General features: G+C 39.5%; 1 protein-coding gene across 4 annotated transcripts; it reads right to left on the reverse strand.

Annotated features, from left to right (window-relative positions):
* Positions 1-48: 48 nt before the first annotated feature.
* Positions 49-25785, reverse strand: e(y)3 (PHD finger protein enhancer of yellow 3). 4 transcript variants are annotated; one of them, XM_074089965.1, is made up of 15 exons: positions 25463-25785; positions 20205-25310; positions 19632-20118; positions 18255-18358; positions 17863-17964; positions 17690-17765; positions 15330-15480; positions 14181-14401; positions 12840-13066; positions 11132-11261; positions 10223-10379; positions 9487-9675; positions 8335-8605; positions 5200-5309; positions 49-2600 (listed from the first exon to the last, which is right to left on the reverse strand). In XM_074089965.1, exons 2-15 carry the CDS (start codon positions 25280-25282, stop codon positions 2329-2331), a joined length of 7575 nt encoding a protein of 2524 aa, XP_073946066.1. In that variant the 5' UTR covers positions 25283-25310; positions 25463-25785; the 3' UTR covers positions 49-2328. The 4 variants fall into 4 exon arrangements, with proteins under 4 accessions (XP_073946066.1, XP_073946065.1, XP_073946068.1 ...); XM_074089964.1 differs by having other exon boundaries at positions 20205-25785; XM_074089966.1 differs by lacking the exon at positions 49-2600 and adding an exon at positions 7609-7684 and having other exon boundaries at positions 5220-5309; positions 20205-25785.
* Positions 25786-26450: the final 665 nt, after the last annotated feature.

The following is a 26450-nucleotide window of genomic DNA, read 5'->3' on the forward strand; positions in this document are numbered from 1 at the left end:
TATTTTCCCTTCTGGAGCGGGTAAATAGTGAATTAATGAAACAAAATGTCAAATTAAATTTATTTTATTTTTTTACAAAATTGACCGAACAGTGCGAGATTTCTAGAACGTTTACACTTGCATTAAGTAGACATAAAGTTATCAATATTCTCTTAGAAGTAAGTCTTAATTCACCTGTGTCAATAAAGCAATACGAATCAAAGGTGTGACACACAGACACACCCAAACCAGTAGATAGTATATATTTTATATAAAAAGTCATAACATGATTCGATGAAATAAATCTGTGGACATAAATTTTGTCTTAAAAATTGTCTCTAAGTAAACTATGATTAATAATAACCAAGGATAACTATAACTAAACATGATACATTAAAGGTCATCAGTTTGATGAATGTTACTGATACTGCACTTACAAAGTTCTAATACAAGTATAATACACAACATACGGGACAAATTGCACACAGCAGTGGTTAAAAGACGATAGCGCGCAGAGTTGTAAGTACAGCGATCGTTCCCACGTTACGTATGCAGGCGAGGCACCCGTCGGTCACTAACATCTGACAAGCTTGCGCCTTAAAGTTCGCATGCTATCCGATCCGATCACACTGCTACCCGATATCAAAGAGTTACGCTCACACATCCGCACACGCACTCGCAAAAAGTATACATGTAAATAGCACACAAACGAACATTGTCATTCAACAGTCGCCGATCCAACATGGCCGCGATCTATCGGATGTTGAACCTAACATTGGATCTGATATCGGTTTTAGCGTCTGATATTAGAGACCAGATCGTCCATTAGCAGGCAGCTCTCCACTCGACTCGACCGAGCAGCGGCTTACTATGTTATTAAACAAATCATTGAACTATTCGCTCTGGAAACCGATACCACCCAATAGAGCTATATTTAATTTAATACTATCTTTATAACACCGTAGAATAAATAATTTTCTTCGTAATGAAAATAAACATATAGGTACTCTGAGTTTAAATAATTTATTTGATCTTTCTATTATTAAAATCTATATAAAATTGGGTTTGTAACCTTTCCAGAACGAGAGCGAGTAAATTAGAACACAAAATAGCCTAATGGTTTTGTACTTTGAAATTAAGTGTAGAACTGATATTTGTAAGCTGCTGAATTTAATTCGTGTAATTAAACTACAAAACAAAATCTTAAGTTAAATATACAGTGCAATTAATCAACAATATCTTACTTAATTGAATGATTCTGCGTAATATTGGGAAGAAAAAATCCTCCTATAAAATTATATTTTAATATTTCATAAGTATTGTAAACCATCATCAGATGCGCTACGTACGGGCGACCGATGAGTTACGGGCATTTCTCACTTTTGTAGTTTATTTCTCAAATACAGAGGACACAAGATTGTATACAGATGTATCCACATAAAACTAAAATAAATACCTTACAAGGAAAATTAACAATAAACTAATTAGATTAAACTCAAAACATAAAATGCAGGCTGTCTTGATTAGATCATTACTTTCACAGCGTTCAGCCGATATTCGAAAAACAAGGAGGGAGTAAAAGAACTCTGAAACAGAAACAAAACTCAAATGCATCAAAAGGCAGACTTGTCTATCATAATCGTTTATTCTCACCAGTTTAAAAAGAAACATTTGTAAAGAAGAAAATACAACCTAATTGTCAATTTCCTGCAAATAGTATAGCTCGTAGAAAATAATCAAGTTAGTGCTACAATAGTACTTAATAAAAAAATCGTTATCCTCGCAAAAGTAGCAGCACTCGATTTTATCTCCAACATAAATAACACCTCGCGGACGCATACACAAATACAGATTTCGTCTTACAGGATACTCTCAAAACGAAACTATTAATATTATTAAAAATAGTATGATTGCCCAGCTACCCATTATAGTGAAGTTAGTATTACTGTACAGTTTACATGTTAGTTACCTGCGATCTACATCTATCTAACCACTTCATGTTTATCTTGTTAAATTAATCCGTCTACTCCCACTAGAGATAATATTATTCGACCGCGTCTCCGATCATAACCATAACAAAGATCTCAATGCATAGAAAATAAAGAGTATGCAGCCAAACAAGGAGCCAATACAACTAGTATCTCTTCACTATCCGATAACTTAAACATACGTAGCCTACTAGTTAATCGTTATATTAATCAGATTTATGCAACAGTGTACCTTACAACCGTATTATCGAAGCGAATAAGAGTTACATGTAGTCTATCGCTAGTTATGATACATAGTTCGTTTTTATACACTCAGGGGGTCGTGTCACTTTCACTGGGGAGCGTCTGTGCGAGTCACGAGTCAGTCGGCGATGGGGTCGTGGGGGTCGGGGGGGTCGGGGTCGTCGTCGGAGGGCGGCGCGTGGTCGGCGGAGGCGGCGCGGTCGCGCGTGCGGCTGGCGAGGTACTGGCGGTGCGCGTACTTGTTGAAGCGCCGCTTGGCCATGAAGAGTGTGGCGATGGTGCGTGGCGCCAGGCGCGCCGCCGCCGACCGCGACGTGATGCCGCTGCGCCGGCACTCGCCGCACGTGTAGTCCAACACGTTCAGGCTCGACACCGTCGCCCTAACGCAGTCTGCACACCCACACACACACACACATGTACCCAACGTTCATGAGGGCAGACTCAAAAGTTTCACCATTCGGCATCAAAACATTGGAACTACTCAAAAGATTTAGGTAATTAAATAAATGTAAACCAGCTTCAGCTGCCAGATTTGGCACATTTAAGGATATTAAACATTTTACTTATCTATCATTGTAGTACAAAGTAGACTAATGTATTTCAATACAGAAATGTTCATGTTTAGATAGTTCAATGGGGGAATTTCAATATTTAAGACACCAATTGACGTTGTTTTGTTTACATCTATCTAGTTAATTACCTAAACCTTGTCAAGTATATGAGCTCAATAATATGAATATGGCTCTCTTATTAACTCGATTCCGATTATAATGATGCCGACTGTGTGCTTCTATTTTCATAACGCCCCTTTCAGTCGAACTTCCAAGTCTTTTAATTATGATTGAAATCCAGATGTTATGATGGAAATCATAAATCGGTAGAAATATGTTCTTCCATTTAGACGGTTAATTAGCGAACCGTAAAACTGTTCGAAACACGACAATACTCGAAAAACTTAGTAGACGAGGGACGTTAAGATAACACAAGCACTATGCATGTTAACCACCTTAATAATCGCGTCATTATATAAAATTAAATCACCGTCCCACATGACAACTTCTTCATAATAAGAGTGTGGTTTCCACCAAAGCTTTGCAGGAAAACAGAGCAGGCATGCGAGAAAACAAATGACCGACAAAGCCAATTATTTTCTCATACTTTAGTCAACTTTCTCATACAAGCTTCAGTTACAACTCCATCAACAGTCATTATTGGAACCGTTTTTAATTTTGTACGTGACATTTTCATATTCAAGGCACTGTTTGTAAGATAGCAGAAACTTTTTGAGCGTACCGGATATGTATTATTATAATTATCTTAAAAGTAATACTAGAGAAATTTTGCTATTTGATAAACAACATTAAAAACAAAGATTGTGTAGGTTTTCATAAATCAAAATATTTCACTGAGTTTATCTTTTTTGCGGTTATGGTTTAATTTACAAAGGCAACAAATCGCACAGCATACATTATACACAAAATATCGGAACATCCAAGTTGCCAGTTTATAAATTTGGACTTCATTTACCAATAATAAAACAAAACAAGGTATGATAAGTATTGCGTTTTTTTTTTGTTTTACAAGTTCTTGTCTCAAATAGCATCAGATCTCAATCATCATGTTAATAATCACAGACCTAACACAGTCGACACAAGGCACACAAATCGGCATGTCTATCACGTCCGACAGTTTACGGCGGTCATATTATATGCGACCCAATATCTATCCACTAACGAGGCAGTACGTTCGCTGTGTATAATACATCATGCGTTCACCTTACACTGTCTAGAACATCTAAACACAAGAACTAAGCTTCCTACCGATATGATTTCTGATATTGTCTGTTTTAATGGAGTTCTGTGACGAACTGTCTGTTGGGAGGAAGGGTAAGGTTCGGAGGTATAAAAAAGGCTAAACAGTTCATGATAGTCGATACAGCTATGTGTATGTATGCAAACAAGCGGTAATAACGTTTTAATACATGCGCAAGGTATGTAGCAAGCACCAGTATTGAGAAGACATTTTTTGGGACAAGAGTATCTTCTTTTATAATCCAATTCGATCGGTCTCCATCACCGGGTACTCACCAGAACTATTTTTGTAATGTATCAGGTCGAAACATTATCGCAGTGTAATATGGAACTGTACTTGTAATTGTTGTAATGTACTTTCTGGATATTTTATGCTTCTGGTGAGTACCCTGATATCGGTATGATCGCTAAACAGGTTGAGTTAATGATAAACTTAGACTACATGTGAAAATATGTTCTCCTCAAAATGCGATGGAAAGAAGCTATGTAGGATGGAAAAGGCTTATACTTAAAGCTACAATAAGTAATTGAACGTGTCAATAGCTATGTACTTGCTAAGGGTACAGTCAGCGGCAGAAGTGGATCAGCTGTTCTGTTGCTGACTACAATACAGTAGGTAAGAAGTTAGAATGACCTGCTAAAGGCGAGACCAAATGGTGTCCAAAGAAAAATAAGTTTCCTTTGTAAAGTTTTGAAACTTTACTATACAAAATTGATACTTCGATTTCAAATCCAGAATAGGTACTTCTAAACTCTCACATACTGTATTGATGTACTTGATTAGATATTGTCTGTAGCTTGTATTGTAGCTCAAGTGGCAAGCCCGCACGGACTGTGGCCTCACCAAAATAACTCTTTATTTATATCTTTATAATTTTGCTTTATTTCAACATAAAAATGTCTACTACTACCCGACTAGCGTAGGCTTTACAACGGCTCAGCACTTGGACTACAACCGAGAGCAAATCTCTGTCTTACCGACTCCAAAGATTTCACGTTCTATTGTTCTATAGATCAATATGTAATTGTAGCCACGGGAAGCGTTTCTTGACTACACTGCTGACAGCCAAGAAATCAAGAAGGGTGTTCTGATAAACAAAATGTATCTAGTCTCTTAAGAGTTATTCCGACGAAGGCGCACGATCCGCAGAAGCATCTACACTATGGGTGAGACGTACCTTGATGCAGCTGTCTATCGCAGAGTTTACATATGACGAGCTGCATTGTCCCTTTGGGCCCGATGAAGGAGCGGTCGCAGAGCGGGCAGTAGCGACCGATGCGGTACGCCCTATACGCACACACATACGCGCACAAGCACCGGAACACAGAAACACGCCATTAGTTCAAACACGGAGCAACGACGTGCTATTTTGTTACTTGTCTTCGGATTTGGATGGTTCCTCGACGCGACAGGACATCGAAGTTTCACTTGATGGAAATAATTTTGTCCGAAATGGAATTTGCTAGGGACTGGTTTTTGATTATTGAGGTATTTAGTAGTTATTTGTCAGGGTAGTTTGAAGATCATCTAAATAAAACCAGCTTTTTTTTATTAATCATAAATTCGGGCAAAAGTAATTCGATCAAGGGATAGTGTAATCGACATCAATGAATGTTTTAGAATCGTCGAACCTTTTAGATGGAAGTTAAATTGAGGAGACTGGCTTTCTTTTTAGTTTTCAGTGAGCTTAATTTCGCCAGGTCTAGAAAAAGTTAAATTGGATCGGTGCGCAGAAGAGATGGTTTTTGCGGGACAAATGATGTATGTCGTGCAAATTGTCACAGTCTGATAGCACCTTGAGAATCCTTGGTAGGTTTCAAATCTGTCACAAAAAACTAGGAAAAATCATATTTGTTTGAAACTAGCTAAACCTTAGTAAAAAAAAAACTACTCGCTAGTAACAGAAGGCGATATGCTGTTATCAAGTCGTAATAAATTTTTCTTGTTTTTTTTTTTTACTTAGTTCTGTGAGTACGTAAATGTGTGTATTTTTAAATAGAGTAGAATTTATTAGTGTTCAATAATTTAACGAAGAACAATTTTTGTTAATTTGGTGCAGTGCTCAACGAATACATAAAAAAGTATACAAGTGTTGTTCTTGCTGTAATTTGTGGTTTCCCGAAGACAAGTAACAAAATAGAGTCAAGTTAGTTAACGCTCTGGTATGTTTAGAATAGCTACGCCCGTGTTAGTCAGTCCGACATAAATAATGGAACATTAATGACAGTTAGTTGGCATTATCAATGACGATGATGATGTCGACACCCATTATCACAGATGATTCCATGTCAATTGATGTAACACTTCAGAAATATTTATGAATGTTTATAAAAAGTAAAAACAAAACAAAGAAAAGTAAAAAAAAAACGTAAAAGGAAAAAAAAGCATCTTGTTGAGCCATTGCGTTCTTTATTTTTAGTTCATTCGAGTTACATCAATTGACATACATAGATTTATATTAATTACAAATTACAGTAAAATTAATAAATAAACAGTAAAGTTGGTGTAGCAACTAGATAAGAATTCCCCAACAAAATTTTTAGCCCGTTAATAAAAATACAGCAACTTTTAGAGTTGGAAACTAGAAAACACAGATTTCTTGAAGCAGCATTTTAAATTAAATGCCCAATTAAAGTAGGACCTGTTTGTTAGTCAACTTTGCTGTTTGCAAATCCTAATAAAGATTGTTCGCTCTTTTAGGTAAACATAACTTAGGAACTCAGTTTTCTTTTGAACAAACAGCCTTTATACATAAAGATTAATAGAAACTTAAATAAAAGAGGATGTGTAGCATGCAACCTATTAAATTATACTGGATTGTGCGGAGTAAGAATGCTGCGTTGGGGCTAAGAGAAAATTCTGAGGCGGGGGAAGGCTACGGTACCAAAGCATCTACTAAGAAAAACTAAATTTGGTGCTCTGTTCATCCTGTCTCTCATTCCTCAGTATATAATGGACACGGGTTACCATTTCTTCGAAATATAAGTACACAAAATCTCACTTCCTGATCAGGGAAAGACATCAAAACTGTACAAAAAACATAAATTTTAACTGTCAATTTTTGACGGCTTGATGTGATAAGGTTCAAATATGGTTGTCACCAGCACCAATATGTGATACAACAAAACGTGCATAAATATCTGATACGACTCTATTCCTAGGGCCGGTAGGATGTGGCGTCAGATATTTTTACACGCTCTGCTGTGGCAGATATTAATGCAGGTGACTGTACAATAAAAAAAAGGCTTATTACGATTGGTGAGAAAGAAAGCCCCATATCGTTTATCACCCTCGGCTACGACTCATGCCCAATTTACTACATGTTTTAGTGAATCAATCCAAAAATGCCCGAGTCGGTAATAATATCGCCGCTCTAAATGCCATGCCTGTTATTATGGTAACCTCAAAGAGAAAGGCTGGGGTTTCAAAGTTTCAAACATAATTTTCCGTAGCAGATGCTTCAAAAGCACATGTCAGTGAGGGGCCGTGTAAATCCACCACGCATGAGATGAGGTGAAACAATAACTACCAAGACCGTAACGTAAACAAATGACACATAAAAATTGTTTAAAGTGAAACTTAGTACTTTCATCAGGGTCTCGCTACATGATCTTCCGTATGTAATAGTTTGTCACGCTCTATTGGGCCCCTTCTTGGATTTACTTGAAAAATAATACGGAGTTGTTTAGTTTTGCTGACAATGAGTAGCTCTTTGTCTCGCCAGTGCTTTTTGGCTGGCGTACAGCAGACAATTTCTAACACATTTTGGGGTTGAAATAAAATCGGTCCTTCACTAAGCTCATTTTTAAACACTGAGCCAAATTTAGTAACTTCAAAAATTTAATTCAACTTCGAAACCTGTTTGTTTAGTAAAGGACCCATATAAAAAAAAGAAACTATAGAATTCCAATGTTTTATTATAACAATACCTACATTATACAAATTTAATCTGATCTATGTTCAGTACAATTTGCGCTACGTATTTTTTAATGATTAAATATATCGCAAAGCGCATTATAAATAGGCGTCCCTATCCCTTTCGTATCCTAATTCAATATAATGAAAAAATCGTTATTATACTTCGAGTCTGCATTTAAATAAATCAACATTTAGCACTCATTCAAAAACAACCTAATTTTTCACACTAGGTATAGTTGCCATAGCAACAAAGCCTAATCTCAAAACAATCTCAACCTAAACAAAAACAAAACAAATAACAAAAAAAAATACTAGTCAACTGGGACCCTTGGCGACTAAATTCCATTCCTTTAGTCGTACTAGGGACCCAATGATTTAACATTAAGTTACTGACCTGGCGCATGGCGTGCAGAGAGAATGCGAGTATAGTTTATGCCCCCCGGGCCCCCGCCGCGTCTGGTGGTGCCACTCGGCGCCGGCCGTGGACACTGAGCCGAGCGGGGAGCCGCCGGGGACGCCGGAGCCCCCCGGGACGGCAACGCTCCCGGGGACGCCGGAGCCCCCCGGGATGGCGGCGCTCCCGGGGACGGCGCCCGGGGGGAGCCCGCTCGGGTCCCGCGCCCCACACGACTTGCATTTCGCGCATTCCACGCAGTGCCACCGACCTGGAATGTTCAGTGGATGTGTTGTGTTACAATATATGTCTTTTCGTACTGGTGTATTGCTGTCGAGATTTCTTGCATCGGCCAGCCGGAACTTGGATTCAATAGTAACATTGCGCGTAATAGATGTACAGTCGAGTTCATACTCTTGTGAGCAAAAATTCGATCAAAAATATCTGAACACGACTCTATTGTTAACGGCGTAGAAGCGTGTTCAGATATTTTTGATCAAATTATTGCTCACAAGTTTATGAACTCGACTGTACATGCAGAATAGATGTATATATGGAATTTTACAACTAAATTGATGTGACTAACGTCACTTTGACGTGACGTAAGTAGAACTTATTTATAATCAGCGTCAGCGTGTTTCGTTTCCATGCCACTTTCTTTTGTTTTTTTCCATTCCTTGATTATGGTATGGTACTATGCCGGGATTATGATATGGTAAGCCGTGGTGTCTTAGTGGTTCGGACTATGGCCTCTCAAGCAGAGGATCGTGGATTCAAATCCAGGCTCGCAACTCCGAGTTTTTCGAAACATCTAGAATTTTACCACGAGAACATTACATTTAGAATTTACCACGAGCTTCACGATTAAAGAAGACATCGCGAGGAAACCTGCGAAGCAATTCCCTTTAATGGTGTGTGTGAAGTTACCACGCATGAGAGGAGGCCCAGCAGTGTGACGTACAGCCAAAGAAACTGATTTACATACCAGGGTGGAATCTTTGTGCTACTAATGTCATGTTGACATCCCATACGTCAAAGAAATCATAGCGAAATTGGAAATTATGAAAAGGCTCCCACCCTGGCGATTCAGTTTCTTTGACTGTGTTATATATAGGCTGAGAAGATGATGATGATAATGATGATGGTACTGACCGCTGGGCACGCGCTGCAGCCCGACGCAGTAGATGTGGAAGCCGCGGTCGCAGAGGTCACAGAACAGCATCTTGTCGTCGTCGGCGGGCAGCGCGCATGCGCCGCACGTCTTGCACTCGGCGCACTGCCACGCGTACTCGCGCACCTTGCGGATCGTGTCCGCCGGCAGCTCCACGCACGACGGGTGCACTGCCAAAATAACAAGTTTAATGGGCTGTTTCACCATCCATTGATTAGTGTTCACTGACGGTTAAATGTGATGCCGTCTCCGTCTATTCGAACAAAACAAATAGAGACGGCATCACACCTAACCGCCAGTTAACACTAATCAATGGATGGTGAAACAGCCCCTAAATATCGCTAGCGAATTAGTTCAATGAAGTGGCAATGGGTAGGTCATTATAGCACGGAGAACGGTTGTCCGTTGGGGCCGAAAAGTTCTCGAAAGGAGACCACGGATCGGCAAGCGCAGCGTAGGACATCCATCAACGAGATGGACGGATGACCTTGTTAAAGCGGCAGGTTCACGGTGGATGTGGGCCGCTTCCAACCGAAGCAACTGGAAGTCTATGGGGGAAGCCTATATCCAACAGTGGACGTCCTACGGCTGAGATGATGATGATTTACCACGCTACAGTTACCGCCGTGAGCTCGGCGTCAAACAATTCTTCTATAGTCACGGACATTAAAAATACCTACACTTTAGTTAAAACAAAACCGAGTATTCAGTACTCACGCCGGCCGTTGCAGTTGGAGCAGACGAGGAAGCGCTCGTGCGAGTACTTCCGGTTGCCCTCCTCCCGCAGGTGGCAGGCGCGGCAGAGCTCCTCGTCGCGGGGCTCCTCCTTCGTCTCCGCTACGCTGCTCCGCTTCACTTTCGTTAGCTTCTTCCGCTGTAGACGTTAAAACACCGCAAGATATTTTTAGCGGACCCAAACATTGGTCACGTCACAGCTAAGTAAAGGTTTCCTCCGACAGAGGTGGTACAGTTGGTTGAGCGGACACTTAAAAAAAAGTGTCGATCAAAAAGTGACATCCAGCTTTATTTAACACGGTATATTATATACCAGTATTATTTGTACCAAATTCAAGCCCTGGTTCCATATACCGGTCAACATAACGGTATACCTTTAATATCGGTATTTTGGTACCGGTTTAAAACTTTGATGACCTAAATAAAAAGTTGCCTAACTGTTAAGTTGGGAAAAGTGATTGATAATGCACACAATTAACTTTTTATGAAAACAAAAGACGTACGGATGCTGAGTCTAGTTTTTTTAAAATATTCAATCAAGATCAGTGACATGGTAGGTAAGTATAGGTAACAAGCGGAAACCGTGGACGGTTTATGTCGCTGATAGGGCAGTTTCAGAATAGCGTTTTTTCTGTGCGTTTATTGTCGTTTTTGGCATAAGTGCGAACTTACATGCGTGCTAGATTAAATCGAACTATCCTATGTGTTTAACACTCGAGGAAAAAAACACACCTCCGAACGCGCGTACATGTGCTTCCTAAAATGAGCTTATACCTGCAAATAAAACGCTAGTCTGAAACCGCCCACAGTTCAACTCAACAAGATGTTGTACTAATACTTAACATTTTATAATAAGTTTGATCTATGTAGTGGTGCTTTTTCCTCTATTACCTTGGCCGGCAGTCGGTCGGTGTCACTGGAGTCGGAGTGCGAGCCCCAATCGGGCTCGGACTCGGAGCTGCTTTCGGACGCCGATGCGGGAGCGGGCGGGGCCGCCACCGCCGTGTTTAGCGGGAAGTATCTAAATACAAATATTGTATATTGTAATTACAATACAATACAATGACTCTACATACAGATATAGTAAATAATGTATTTCCATCGGGAAAAGTCGGATCTCAATCGGAATTTTCAATCAATTATTGTATAAAATTAATGATATTACATAGTTTGTGATACAGGAACAAAATAATTGCAATTTTCATAGCAATACGTTTGACAGGGGGAGGGGGTTAAAAATTGACAAAATTGGTGTGACGTACTTTTTGGATGGCCCTTAAGCATAATCAGATCAGCCGTAGGACGTCCACTGTTGGACATAGGCCTCCCCCATGTGCCTACTGTGCTAAAAAAATGTTTATCTACTCTCATATCGTAAAATTCGAATTATAAAATTCAAAACGAGTTTATATTGACATACTTTTTAAACACAATACCGAAATATTAAAAAAAAAAACATATTATTACTCTACTTCTAACGAAATAATTTTATAATACATTTTTTTTTTACCATTACGATACAGGGTAAATCCAAAAAGTTAATATCGAAAAGTTTTGATTCCAATTTTCACTTGTCTGTGGCAGTGCCCGCTTTAGCGCATGCGCGCACGTGCACGGTGATGTACTGGGTTTTAGCGCCATTCCATTCCATACGTGTCGTTTTGTTGTACGAATTTTCGTGGGAAAATTTTGTTCTTACTTAAAAATGTCTGATATCAGTGAATGCGAAGAACATTTGACTCCGCCCGATATTTTAGATGCGGCGAAGGAAATGACTCATAATTTTATTACCAGCAAAGTCCAGAAAATTATACGATAAATGCTATCAAGATTTTATGGCATGGAAAATGCAAAAAAAGGCTACTTAAAAACTTAAATCGATTTCGGAAAACGTGCTATTGGCCAATTTTCAGGAATTGTCTGACAAGTTTAAGTGTTCCTCATTGTGGTCTAAATATTCAATGCTAAACAGTACCTACATCAAGCATATATAACGAAGTCGATATATCAAAATATTCAAAACTACTAGCGTTATTGAAAAGAAAATCGCAAGGATTTAAAGGGAAAAAAGCCGAGACGTTTTCACCTGAACAATTGAATAAATTTATGAATGAAGCTGTTGGACGCGCACATCTTTTAACGAAGGTATGTACGTATAAATATAAGATGTTATAGTTACATAAAAGTGAAAGTCTTTTAGCGTTTGTTGTTCTTGGGTTTTCATTTATATTCATAATTTTTAACTTAATTTGTTCCAGATTGCACTTATTTCCGGTATCAGGTTATGCCTGTCGGAGACAGGAACTCTACAATTTGCAGTTTCGGGACGTGGAAGTATATGAAAATACAATAAACTATTTCTTACTTTTCTAACTTTGATCTTTTATTTAGCAGATTCAATCTCAATGTGTCTCAATGTGTGTGAGAGAAGATAAAATATTGTATGCAACTGTACGTAATTAGGCCTTAAAACACTCATGTGACCCTTTATGAAACTCGGCTACGCCTCGTTTCATGAAATCATAAATAGCTATTAAACGTGTCTACTATGCTAGAGACCACCAAATTAATTTTGTGTTTATTATTATTATAAAATGACCTGAGCTGGTCCGGCGTGTAGACCCTATAGGTGTGGTGGTACTGTCCGGGCAGCAGCGCGTGCGGGTAGAAGCCGGCGGGCGGGCGCACGTGCGTGGGCGGGTCGCGGGCGGGCGGCCGCCGCCGCAGCACCGTCATACTTTGCAGGTCGGCGCAGGCGCCGCGCCGCATGGAATTTATGCGCGTGTTCCACTCGCTGGCCGCCGCGGCCGCCGCCGCTGCTGCTTCCTGTCATTACAAAGAATACCATATTGAGATCGCATTCAAGGGCGGATCCTGGGCCCTGGGTTGGGTCTGTACAGTCAAGGGCATTAATATCTATACCAGACGTTTTCAACCGCTGTGCCGCGGCACACCAGTATGCCGCGTATATTTTCAGGTGTGCCGGGATTGCCTCAAAGTGTATGCTGCATTGAAATCATGAATAGCTATTTTAATGAGAAAATAGTACGAAAACAACTGACCCGTGGCGTGTGCAATTAATAAGCCTCCGCTGTCCGTTATGTTTAACATATTATGGATATACTGAACGGAAACTTGGCTATTTTTCACTGGTGTGCCGTGAAACTTTGATGAACGAAAAGTGTGCCGCTAAAACCAAACTTGAAAACGCCTGATCTATACGTCACCAAGACGTCAAAAATATCTATACACCTTTATGCTATGTATGTAACCATAAGGTCGATGTGTACATATATTTGACGCTATTTATTATTATTTATAGATTTTGTTTGTTATAACTAGAATTTGACCATGTGAACCCCCCCTGGCTATAGGATTTGACTATGTGAGCCCCCAGGCTGGATCCGCCCTTGATCGCATTTTTTTTGTGTTTAATAGTAGATTATACAACAAGAGCATAAAACGAGCCATGTTACCCGTGTCGTTCATATAGCCACCCGAGCCGGTACGGCGAGGGTGGATAGACAAGTCGAGGGGAAAATGGGTTTAATGCTCGAATTTTACACTCTGCTTTTCCCTTCGATTGAGAGGAAATTAAATAGCAACAGTGAAAAGCATTATTCACTTACTAGGAATCTTTTATTTTTCATGCATTGCTTTATAATTATAAATTTTTAGTTTTATTGATTTGATTGATTCGATTGATTTTTAGTTTTACATACAATAAAAAATAGGTATTGAAAATATACATATAGAAACTTTATTGTTTGTGGCTGTTGACACCAGATTACCTTGGTCTTAGACGAATATTATAATTTTACTTTATGCACTAGAACATAAAAAGCAATTTTATGTCTCCTAGATCCAGCATAAATTTACGAGCCAACTTTACGAGCATGAGAAGTAAAAAAAATATTTACGTTACTACCGCTTCACTTACCTGTCTAGTCTTCTCCGGGTCAACCTTAGGCGGCTCCGGTTTGGGCTCGGCAGTCTTTTCAATCTTCATCTCCACTCGGTCCACGCGTTCAACTTTGACCGGCGGTTCTTCCACCGTCGCCTGCTGCTTCGCGCGCTGGTGTGAACGATACTCCTCGTATTTGTGAGGATAGTCCGACAGCATTATATCTAGGACCTCGCTGGCATCCACTGCCGTGATACCTGAGATGGAAATAGAAAGGGTAAATTGATTCAGGCGTTACGTTGCGGAGTTCCGTACCCATGAACTACAATAGGGGATATGCATAGAATACTAATACACACACACAAACATCACGCCTGTATTCCCTAATGGGGTAGGCAGAGCACACTAAACGTTACCGCTTCGGAGCCACTTTTAGCAATTTTAGGCTTTAAATTTGACAAAAACGGTACAATAGTGACAGCAGGTTGCTAGCCTGTCGCCTACGGTATACCTTAACCTATATCCTCAGTCGCCTCTTACGACGTCCACGGAAGAAATGAAGAGTTGTAATTCTAACCCGACACCACACGGGATACTAATGTTCTTTAAAAAAAAAAAACAATTTAACGTCATACAAAACTAGAAATTAAATTTAATGACGTAAAGATCATAAAAATCTGTTGAAACATAAGCAACATATGAGCGAATGCATTTCATCCTTTCTAAAAAAATATATTTCGTAAAAAAATTCTATGGTCATCATAGCATATCTATGACGTTATAGACTAGTCCATGATGGATCTCTGTCTATTTTAAAACATCTATTTAAAAAATATTTCACAACTTTTTGTTGAACAAGAAAGATATATTTGAATAATTAATAAAATGTGTGCATATTCAATTTGTGAGAAAATTATTCGGGAATATTTCAGCAGATGGTTGGGTTAATATGTCTGAATACAACGGTGAAGGTTTATCATCGTAATTTTTAGGGTAGCTGAAGGTTTTGGAATGGGTCACGGAAATTATCTTGCATGTGATAAAAAAAAGTTCAATATTTTTTTTTATATTGTCAAATTTAGCGGTATTTTTAGGTCGCGCGTTTCAATTATATTTATTATTTGGGTTGCCAGCAAAAAAGGTTAAGAACCGCTGGGCTAGTTCTGAATGGCTTGAGTTAGTTACCGAGATCGCAGAGGGCTTCAGTGACCAGCCCCTTGCGCAGTATGTAGCTGCGCTCCTCGCCACCAACGCTGCGTCGTTTCAGCTCGGGATAGCGACGCTTGAAGCTCTTCACGCCGAGGAACATCGCCACTTGCTCTTGGATCATCATCACCTAGTCAATAAAAAACAAATTAGGGATTTTTTAACGTCGTCTTCGTCGCTACTCTAAAACGACGGAACACCACACCCACCGGCCAGAAGTCGGAGCGCAGGAACATCTACTTACAGGAACATTATAGTTGAAAAAAAAAAACTAAAAACCGGCCAAGAGCGAGTGGTACTCACCAGCAATATCTGACACAACAAAGTGAGCTTATATATCTGATACGACTCTGTTTCTAGGGCCGCTAGGACGTGTCCGATATTATGAAAAGCCAATCGAAGCATACTTAACATTATTATGTTATGACAAAAGGTCAACTCTTGAACTCTTTATACAAGTACTTCGGTTTTTATCAATAGAAATGAGGTAATCAAGCTTGCCCGTTAACCTGTCCTCTCCCAGAGGCACAAATTTGTGCCCAAATTCCTTTGATCCTGTTATCCTGGGAGATGACAGATTAATTATTTAAACTTATTTCCCCGCTCCCGCGCCCGCTTATTTCGTTAAATCTTTCAACACAAAAAAATTGCAATCTTACTTCAAGTTAATCATTGATATGTCAAATATACCAACCTAGATTATAAGTTACTTTATAACACTTCACACTTTCATATACATATAGTAATAATAATGTAAAACAGGACTACACACCACACAATTGATTTTATGCCGTCTTTCAAGTTTTTTTATATATACATAAGAGGGGGAAAACGAGCAGACGGGTCACCTGATGGACAGACACCCGCAACACGAGGGGAATCACCGGTGCGTTGCCGACCCTTTTAGAAATTGGTAGGCTCGTTTTTTAAAGATCCCTAAGTTATAACGCTCCGGGAATGTTGCCGCTGTAAGCTGATTCCAGATCTTTGTCGTCGCACGGTACTAGACTGTCAATCATCACGCTTGACACTTTGGCCATGTTAAAAATGGTCGTGGTTACAAGATAATTGGTGTTAAAGTCTTTTGTGGTTTATAAAAAAAAACTACCCCCATGATTGGTTAGAAGTGTCAATAGTACCTCCGAAATTATCCTCCCTATGATTCATTATTGTGATGCATAACCTATACTCACTAACAATGTATGAGTGCGAGTCATACTAAGGGGCTATTTCACCATCCATTGATTAGTGTTAACTGACGGTTAAATGTGATGCCGTCTCCGTCTATTCGAACAAAACAAATAGAGACGGCATCACATTTAACCGTCAGTTAACTTAACACTAATCAATGGATGGGGAAACAGCTCCTAAGTGTCTATAGTAATAAATAATAAATAACCAATATCACAACAGAGGCCGTATTGCCTAACGTTTCTGACGCTCGCGATCACAATCAAATGACAGTTTTTGTATGAGAAATCTGTCATTTGATTACGATCGCGAGTGTCAGAAAAGGTTCTCTATCGTTTGCCCGAATTTCATATGCCCGAATGTATCGTTTTCTAGAATTTACATTTGCCATAAAGTAATTTATTTCTGAAATAGTAATTTTCTCAGAGTTGATATTAAACTAACCAAACCTACTGTACTGTATTCCATATGATGACATTTTAAAAAATTCTGAAAACAGCACGGTTCTATATATTTTATGGCAAACGTTGGTATGGCAAGTGAAATTCGGGCAAGTAAAGGTAAACGGTCAGAAACATTAGGCTATACGACCTCAGGTCTAAACGGCAGTCAAATTCGTTTGATTAAGCGGGTTCAACACAACTTGGCGCAACTTGCTCCAGACATACAAGTCCAGAGAGCCAGCACAAATTCTAGAAAGCGGAATTTGCATGTAGGGTTTGCTATGATGTAGACGAGGGACAAGTACGGTTTTGTAAAATGGGCACGGAATAGGAATTATTGAAGCAGCCGCGAAGGCACGAGCGCAAGCAAGTTTAGCTGCAGCTGCATAAATAAAATCCCGAAATTTCTATTAACTGTCGGTACTAATGGATTACGAGTGCGAAGCCACGGGTAAAGCATAGTCCCACTAATATTATAAATGCGAAAGTTTGTAAGTTTGTTTTGTCTGAGTCTGCCTCATCACGTGTAAACCACTGAACCGATTTAGATGAAATACGGTATACAGACAGTTGAGTCCCAGGCAAGGACATAAAGTAGGATAGTTTTCATCCCGGAAAATTGCATAGTTCCCGCGGGATATCAACAACGAATTCTACGCGGGCAGAGTCGCTGGCTACAGCTAGTAGTGAATAAATTAAACAAACCTGATGTTCGTCACTTGGGTTCTCAGGAGGCGGCCACATGTACTCTTTAACATCAGCAGCCGTCCACACTTTATTACTGTAATAAAATATATATTTTATTATAACAATTGAAATGAATTGTGATACAGGACTTAAAAACTAACAGTATTACCAACGTGATTATTGTTTATTACCTGTCAAATAAATCGGCAAACTTTGATTTTTTCATTTTACTGCTTTCGTTTGTTAAACTCTTTACCGAGCTTTGTGAGTCTTCGTCAAGCAAGTGTGACGGTCTGAAAATAATATAATGATTAGTGTTATTAATATTAATTAAAAAGTAATTGTAATCAATCCATAATGTCACAACAACTAAAATAAGAACATATGTATCGGTCAATAACAGTTCATGCTAGGTTTACATCCACAAACTATGTCACCAATTAAATGTGGAGAGATGATCTAGTGATTTGTGACATATAAAAAATAAGGGACTTGAGTGTCTAAAAATTCCCAAAGTTTGACCAGCATAATTTATACAGAGTTATTTGCCACATAGCTGATTGAACACTCCAGATTAACTTACTTGGCAGGAGTAGCATTGTCGTCCATCATACACGTCTCCTCCTCAAACAAATGCACTGTCGTAGTGGCAGGGCCACACACGCGTCCGTATATACCCATTGTCTCCTAAAATAAAAATTGACAATTGCATGGTTTTGTTAAAAAAATTAAATCTAATAATTTTTTTTTTTAGCAGATGAGGTGCGTGATCCATGACAATCTCCCAATCCAAAGTAGGTACACTTCGGCTTCGCACGGGCAAAGTGCGAGTCGGACTCTCGTACGAAGGGTTCCGTACTTATACAACATTAGACATTAGCATAAAACGGCAAAATAAACACGTTTGCTGTATGGGAGCCCCCCTTAAACATTCATTTTGTTCTGTATTTGTTGTTATAGTGGCAATAGAAATAAATCATCTGTGAAAGTTTCAACTGTCTAGCTATCACGATTCATGAGATACTGCCTAGTGACAGACGGACAGTGGAGTCTTAGTAGGTCCTGTTTTTATTACCCTTTGGGCACAGAACTCTAATCAAGGGCACTTCACACACATTTTTCAGCTCAATTTCCCAAAAACTACACCCGACACGCACGAAGCCGGGGCGCGTCAGTCAACGTAGAGTAAATGCATTTTTTGGTTAGTTTTTTTTTTTAATTTCGTAATATCTTTTGAATGGAATGTCCGATTTGAATAATTCAAAAAGTAATCTACAGGTATTGAAACCGTCTTGAATATGAAAATATTTATTTGGATAAGGAAGGATTAATACAAGGGTATAGTTAACATGGTGATATTAGTCGGCATTTCAGTCAACTTTTAAAATGTAAAAAAGGAGTTGTAGTGACAAAACTACAATAGTTGGACATATAGTATCGCGAAGTTTTTTTTGTAGATATTGATAAATTCTTTAATGTAGAACATTTTTTTGTTCTATCATCTATAGTTTCCACAGTAAGATGTTTTATGGCAACTTTTTTTACACTTGAGTTATATTATTGAATTTTTTGGAACAATTTAGCATTCTAATTGTGATAGTGAAAGAATTTTTAAAATCGGTCTAGTAATTTTCGAGTTAATTCGTAACAAACATCCAAAAATCCAAATCTTTCCTCTTTATAATATTAGTATAGATAGATAGATAAGTTACAACAAATACTGTACAGCAAGTACTGTATACGTAACCGTTACAGCAAGTAATGTACAATATGGTGATTTAAGCGCTTTTTAAAACTCTTTACCTAATGCTAAAATAAATGAACATGGTGGTACTGATGGAACCAAAATTATTCTTTCATTCTTCCTTAATAAAATAAACGAAGTACAACAAAATTATTGAAAGTTAAATAAAAGCCTGTGAAAATGTGCTAACACTACTTAACTAAGCTCAAGTCTCACCTTCATGTACATGGCACCGCGGCCGCCGCCCCGACCACGGCCGCGGCCGCGTGGTGTCTTGCCGCTCCCGCGCCCGCGACCCCCGCGGCTTCCTCGGCCCCCTCGCCCACGACCTCGCGCCTCACTTCCTGGCGTCTCCGGAGACTTCATGAACGAATCATCCAACTTCGTACATTCCAGTACCACTTTCAACTCTGGAGTTTCCGGAAACATTTTCATATCTGTACTGGTACAGGAATCTCTTTTACGACTGCTCAAGGGGGTCGTACAGACAGAAGGCATTTTATCCAATGCTTCGGTCATACGCGGCAGTTTCACTCTTGAACTCGTCGGATCTATCTCTTCAGGGCTCTTCTCTTCTTTGATAAAGAACTTTGTTGCGGTTTCCACGACAGGTTCTGCCTCTTTTGGAGGTGTTGACGTAGCGCGCTTGACGCCGCGCCCTCGACCCCTCCCTCGTGGCTTCACTAGTATCGTGGGACGGTCTCTGAAATATAAATATTAGAAGAGGTGATTAAAGGCACACAGAATTAAATTACGACTGAAGTAGGCATTCTCCGAATTCACACATACCTGGTTAAGCGTAAGGATCGTTGCGGTCTCTCCTCCAAAGCTGGGGTAGGCAGCGTGACAATTTTAGCACCCTCTGATAAAGGTATCTTCCGCGGCCTGCCACGCTTTTTAGGTTGAGGCGTCAAAGGAACACTTATGCTATCGCTTGAGACCTCTGCTTTGAGGTGATCTACTTCTAATGGATCCTGTGACAAATCATCGCCGACCATATTAAAGTCGTGGGATTCAGAGTTTTCATTAATGATCATTTCCTGAACTTGTGGATGTGTATTCTCTATAGGCGTTATGACTACTACATCTGAACTACCAGTTGACGTACTAGAGTCCAGTTCAGGGATGATTGATTGAGGTTTTTCTACACAATTAATGTCATTCAACTGTATGCCTTGAATTTGTTTGGCTTGCAAATTTGACAAGATATTGTGAAGCTTAGAATTACCATTCTTTGAACAGTTTTCATTGTTTAAGAGTGAATGATTTACAGTTTTTGCAGCTTTACTTTCTGAAACAACTTTTATTGGTAGGTTGGTTGGTAGGGAAGCATGTTGAATTTTTGCAACAGGTGTGACCGTGAGCCCCTTGTTAGATAATAGATGTCCAAGCTTCAACCGTTTTGTTTCTAATACTGAGAGCTCTGGTTCTTTACTAGTTGGAGGGCTGGTATCAACAGAAGGAGGTCGTTTGCTAGCATTCCGTTTAATGGTTGGAGATTTATCTGTTTCTTGAACAATTCTAGAACTACGTAATCTTTTTCCCAAAGCCACAGTAGGCGATAAATTTGTCTCTTTTCTTCTACTGTTCAAAATACCTTTTTTCTGCTTATCATTAACTATTTCTTGAGTATTATCAGGTGAGTAGCTACCATGACCGTGTTCTGGCTTTTTTACTTCTTCAGTAATTATTTTAGCTGAAGGCCCATGATCTGTTTTATTTATTTTTAAAATAATACGAGGAGAATCTTGACCTGAGCTTGGAGTTGTAATCTTTTCTGAAATATTAATTTCTAATGGCTTTGTTAAATTTTCATTTTCTGCTCTAGAATCCTGAGCCTGAATATTATAAGAAGCAGAAGGAGATGTCTGTTTTACTAAATCCGGGCTGGACAAAGTGCCTTTTATGATATCATTACTCAGTTTAGACTTAGTTTTATCCACTTCATCATAATTTGGAACACTAGGTGAGCTTTTTGGAGAGGGTGTAGATTTTTCATGGTATGGTAATTTCTTTTCATATTCTTCTGGTTCTTTAACTCGGTTATCAACATCTTTCTTCTTATTTTCTAACAATTTTTTCAAAAGTGTACAATTTGACAAACTTGTTTGCTTTACAGTTGGTGGTGTTGCTACAGGCTCTGTGTCTGGTTCTGTCTTAGTATTTATGTGTTCAGTTCTGTTGATGTTGATAGATGAAGACTCAATATTATCTTTCTCTAAATTAGGCTGTTGTTCTAAATCATTGCTATTATAGCTGTTTAAAGAACCTGATGCTTCTGATAAGCAATTTTCTTTAACTATTGTATGGTTTCCAGAAGTCACAGACGTTATTTCGGTGTCTTTTCTGTTAGGAATTTCAACCTTTTGATCTAAAGAGTTAGATTCAGACACACAATTGTCAGTAGGTTGGATTAAAATTATTTCTTTTGTATCATCGGAATGACAATTACTTAAATCATTTTCGATGATTTCAGATTCTATAGCTTTATCTATCGGTTTCATTATAGGTTTAATATTGATTTTCGTTACAACCGGTATATTCTCATTAATATTGTTACAATCATGTTCCTTGCTCTCATCAATATTATTGATCTTTATATTTTCGTTACATGAAGTGTCAGACACAGATTTCATATTTATTTTCATTACTAATGGAGGATTTTTAGTTGAAGCATTATCAACATCTTCACTGATTTTAGCTTCAACAGATTCTTCAGGTTTGACTACTGGTTTAATTATTAATTTTGTTACAACTGGTATTTCTTTTTTAGGGGAAGAAGGCAATGATGTGTCATCTGGCTTCACCAATGGTTTAATGTTAAGTTTTGTTACAATAGGTATGCTTTGCTCTGTAGAAATGTTTGCTTTAGCAGTATCTTCTGAATCTGTGGGTTTTAAAATAGGTTTTATGTTTAATTTTGTAACAACGGGTATATCAGTATTATCATCACTCGAATTTCCTGTTTCAGATGACTGATTCTCTGAATCTTTTATGTTTTCATCTTTTGGCTTAATAATAGGCTTAATATTAAGTTTAGTAACAACAGGTATACTATTTTCATCTCTGTCTGCATTCCATTCATCACAGTCTTTTTGTTCTGAAGATTTCTCTTCAGGGTTTTTTATTGGTTTTATGTTTAATTTCGTAACCTTAGGAATATCTTCTACACTAGGATCTATTTCACTATCTTTAGGTCGCAATATTGGTTTGATATTTAACTTTGAAACTATTGGAACTTTTTCATCTTTCTCTTCTGAGGTTTCTCCATCCTCTGTAGGTTTCAAAATTGGTTTAATATTGAGTTTTGTTACAACTGGTATATGATCTGGACTGTCACACATTAATGCTGACTTTTTAGGAGTCTTCGAAGTTGATTCAAGGTCTGTTTTTATTACAGGCTTGATTGTGATTTTAGGCACATGCATGGTTTCTTTAACTTCTCCACTGGACTCTGCAAATTCAGCGTCACATTCACCAATTGAAGTTTCTTTGCTAGCACTTTCTGGTTTCAACGGTTTCATAGCTAATTTTGGGCTAAGTTGGCTTTCAGGCTTTGCAATAGTTTTTATTGTCAGTTTTGGAATCTTGTCAGATTGTTTCTCCTCTGATTGGCTAACTATTACTTTTAGTTTAGAAACAGAATCTGATTCCTCTTGTTCAGTATGCTGTAGCCCTGTAATTGTTAGTTTAGGGGCATTTTGTTCAGTGTAAAACTTACCCTCAGATTCAGTGCCAGGTCGACCAAGTTTTATAGTCACTTTTGGAATAACTTCAGCAGCTCCTGGATCCGAGGTGGATGCTTGATCCGATGCACTTGCATCATCATTTTCAGAACATTCTGATTCTGATATTTCACTGCTGCTGGATTTTCGATGTATATCATTTATCTTTTCAGGTGGCTTAGGAATTGGTTTGATATTAATTTTTTTAATATTTGGAATTGGCTCACTGTTCATTTTGTCACATTTTACCTCCTCTACGGCAGGAGGTCGGATAGGCTTGATTGTAAGTTTGGGAATGGGAGATTTTATTTCCTCTGGTTGTTTACTACCAAGTTTGATTGTTAACTTGGGAATTTGTTTTGGTGAACCTGCAGCATCAGGACCAGAAACTGAGCAAGGACCAGCTTCACTAGTTTCTTCCTTGTTTAGTTCGTTTGCATCATTAACAACAGATTCTGACACATTAGATGTATTTAAGCTAAGCTTAATTGGAGGAACTTTCTTTGTCACATCCTCCGATTCAGAGGCATTTTGCTGCAGTTTTGTTTCAATTGAGGAATGGCTAGGTTGTATGTTTTCTTTACTTACTACTGGTATTTCATTAACACATTCATTGACCTGCTCTATATTTGCTTCAGAAACTGGAACATTGGACAGATCAACTTGACTGGGCTCCACAGCTTCAGTTGTACTGATACAATCTGAAGAGCAATATTCTGCTGCAACATCAGGTAGAGTTGCAGAGGAGGTTGACGGCCTCTCACTTTCAGGTGTTACCACTTGATCATGAGATTTTCCACTTTGACTTGTTGATGGTGTGATTTTTTGTCTAATTAACTTGATTTTTTTAGGAGGATTTGTTGATGTCTCTGCTTTGCAGACACTGATTTCACTTACATTGCTACTTGCTTCATCATTTACATTACCATGTACAGAGGGGACAGCATCTGAAGAGCTGGATACATCTTTTGCAACACTTTCACTGCTTATTTGTCCGGTCACTTCAGTATCACTAGCTCGGGAATCAACAGTCGAGGACACAGTAGTGTCAGGTCGGCGATCATATGGTGTAGGCCGTATGAGCCGTCGGCGTAAAGGCGACCTAGTGGCCAGTTCTGGCACTATAGCTCTACCTTCACTAACACAAGCATCACCTGAGGTGGACTCTGCACTTTCAACAGTCACATTGTCTCTGTTATCACTAGAAGTCACTTGCTTCACTGTCCGGTCATTTGATTCACATTCACTAATCTCACAAAAACTTGGTACTGTCTCTTCAACACTGCTGGAAGGAATATTTGGAGGCGGGCAGTCATCAGCTACCTGGGGTTCCTCATTTTGAGCCAATGGGTCACTAGGTACAGATTCTGCAGGTTGCTCACACGTTTCAGGCACAGAAGAACTAGCTCGAGGTTGTTCTGTATTACTACTATGTGCAATTTCAACAGGAACTGAAATTTCTGATATGCTCACTACTGGGGTATCAGGTAGGGACTCCTCAGGTGCACTTTCACATTTGGCACTAGTAGTAGGGGATGAAACTAGAACAGCCGGAGATTCTTCTGAGCTATGTTTTGTCTTGGCATGTTGTTCAGGCTGAGAAACTCCTTCAACAGGGCCTGGTTGTGATCGTCTGGCGTCCTGTTCCGGCAGGGACGGTTCACTAGGAACTGGCAGCATAGAAGGAGCGGGCGACGTGGGTGTAGGTGATGCTGGCGCGGGTGGTGGTGGCGCGGGTGGTGGTGGCGCGGGCGGTGCGGGTGCTGGTACTATAGGCTCATCTCGCGTGGGCTCGACTGGCGTCGGTGCAGCAGGCGACGCTGCAGACGCGGGTACATCATTTTCCGTCGACAGCGGTATCCGTTTCGGCGCTCCGGGTCCGTCGACAATCTCGTCGATCATGTCAAGAATGGCCTCAGTGCTAGCATTGTTGTCGTGCGTCGACGGCGACGGGACGCTGTCGCCGTCGAAGTTGTCCTCCGACATGGCGCCGGACTCGCACGGAGTACGGGTCCCCGATGCTTCTCGAGACGCACTGGCGGTCGCGTCGACCTCCGCGCTGGGTCCGAGATCCTTTTCCCGCGCCGATGCACGGCGGGAAGCGTCCGTCGCGGCGCCCGCATCGTCTTCTGAACTCTCCATTATCTACTGTTTTGCGACGCTGTCATGTCTGAAATACAAAACGCTCGCTGGGTGATATTTACGTTACGAACGGGTAACCTGACGACGTGCGAGATTGACAAGCCACAGGCACCATTCTAATTCACCATAACGCTACTAAAATTTGTTCACGGGGTCCACAACGATGATTAATATACCTACACATATATATTATTTTCATATTCACGACGTTTCGATCTCGCCCGATTGACCGCGAGGTCTTGGAAACTATTTAACAGCGTAAACCGGCAAACAAAAAGCTTGTATACGCCATTTTTAAAACCAAAGACATGGCAGGTTTGGCTGTATTGGCCTATAAAAAATATCTTCAACCAGACAGTTCGGCCATTGTCGTGTTGGTAAACTGCCGAAGCCCGTAGATCGCTCCACTAGTGCATTTAGCTTGTAAAAAGAGTAATAAATATGGCTTTCAACATGTGTTAAAACGAGTCAGACAATATTTCATCAAGCTCTTTTTCGGGCCGGCCGAGTTGAAGTTGAATACTAAAGTATTATTTACAATGGCAATAATTTAATATGAAGCGGAGCGGAAGCGAAAGTAATAAATTTTATTTCGTCAGAACATATTTTTGTAAATATTGTTATTTTATGACTTAGATTTAAAAGGAAAATTATAAATGTATTTACAACATAAATCTACTTTATTTCTAATACTTCGCAAATAATTTAACTAAGAGTTGATAAGTTGGCGAGATTGATTTTCATTTTAATTCCTTTCACGTTATAGAAGCTTAAAACTACTACCACGGGAAGACGGATGAAATTACATTATCTGTGACTGATCAGCAGCAGGGCTACTACGAAACTCGAAATTCGTGTCGTGCGGTTTCTCTGACACTTATTCTATTTAATACGAGAGCGAGAGAGACGGTACGATACGAACTTCGAGTTCCGAAATTTGAAAATCGAAGTTCGTATCGTACCGTTTCTCCCACCCTCGCATTAATAATATAAGCGTCGGTGGGACGGTACGATACGAACTTCGTTTTTGATTTTCGTAGTAGCCCTGCTGACTCCTGGCCCTATACCACGAAGTACAAAACTCGAACTTCGTATGCTGCCGTCCCGCTGACGCTTACGTCATTTAATACGCGAGTGAAAGGGACGGTGCGATACGAACTTCGATTTG

The sequence above is a fragment of the Choristoneura fumiferana genome, chromosome 7 (genome assembly GCF_025370935.1).
Source record: "Choristoneura fumiferana chromosome 7, NRCan_CFum_1, whole genome shotgun sequence".
NCBI classification, from domain to species: domain Eukaryota; kingdom Metazoa; phylum Arthropoda; class Insecta; order Lepidoptera; family Tortricidae; genus Choristoneura; species Choristoneura fumiferana.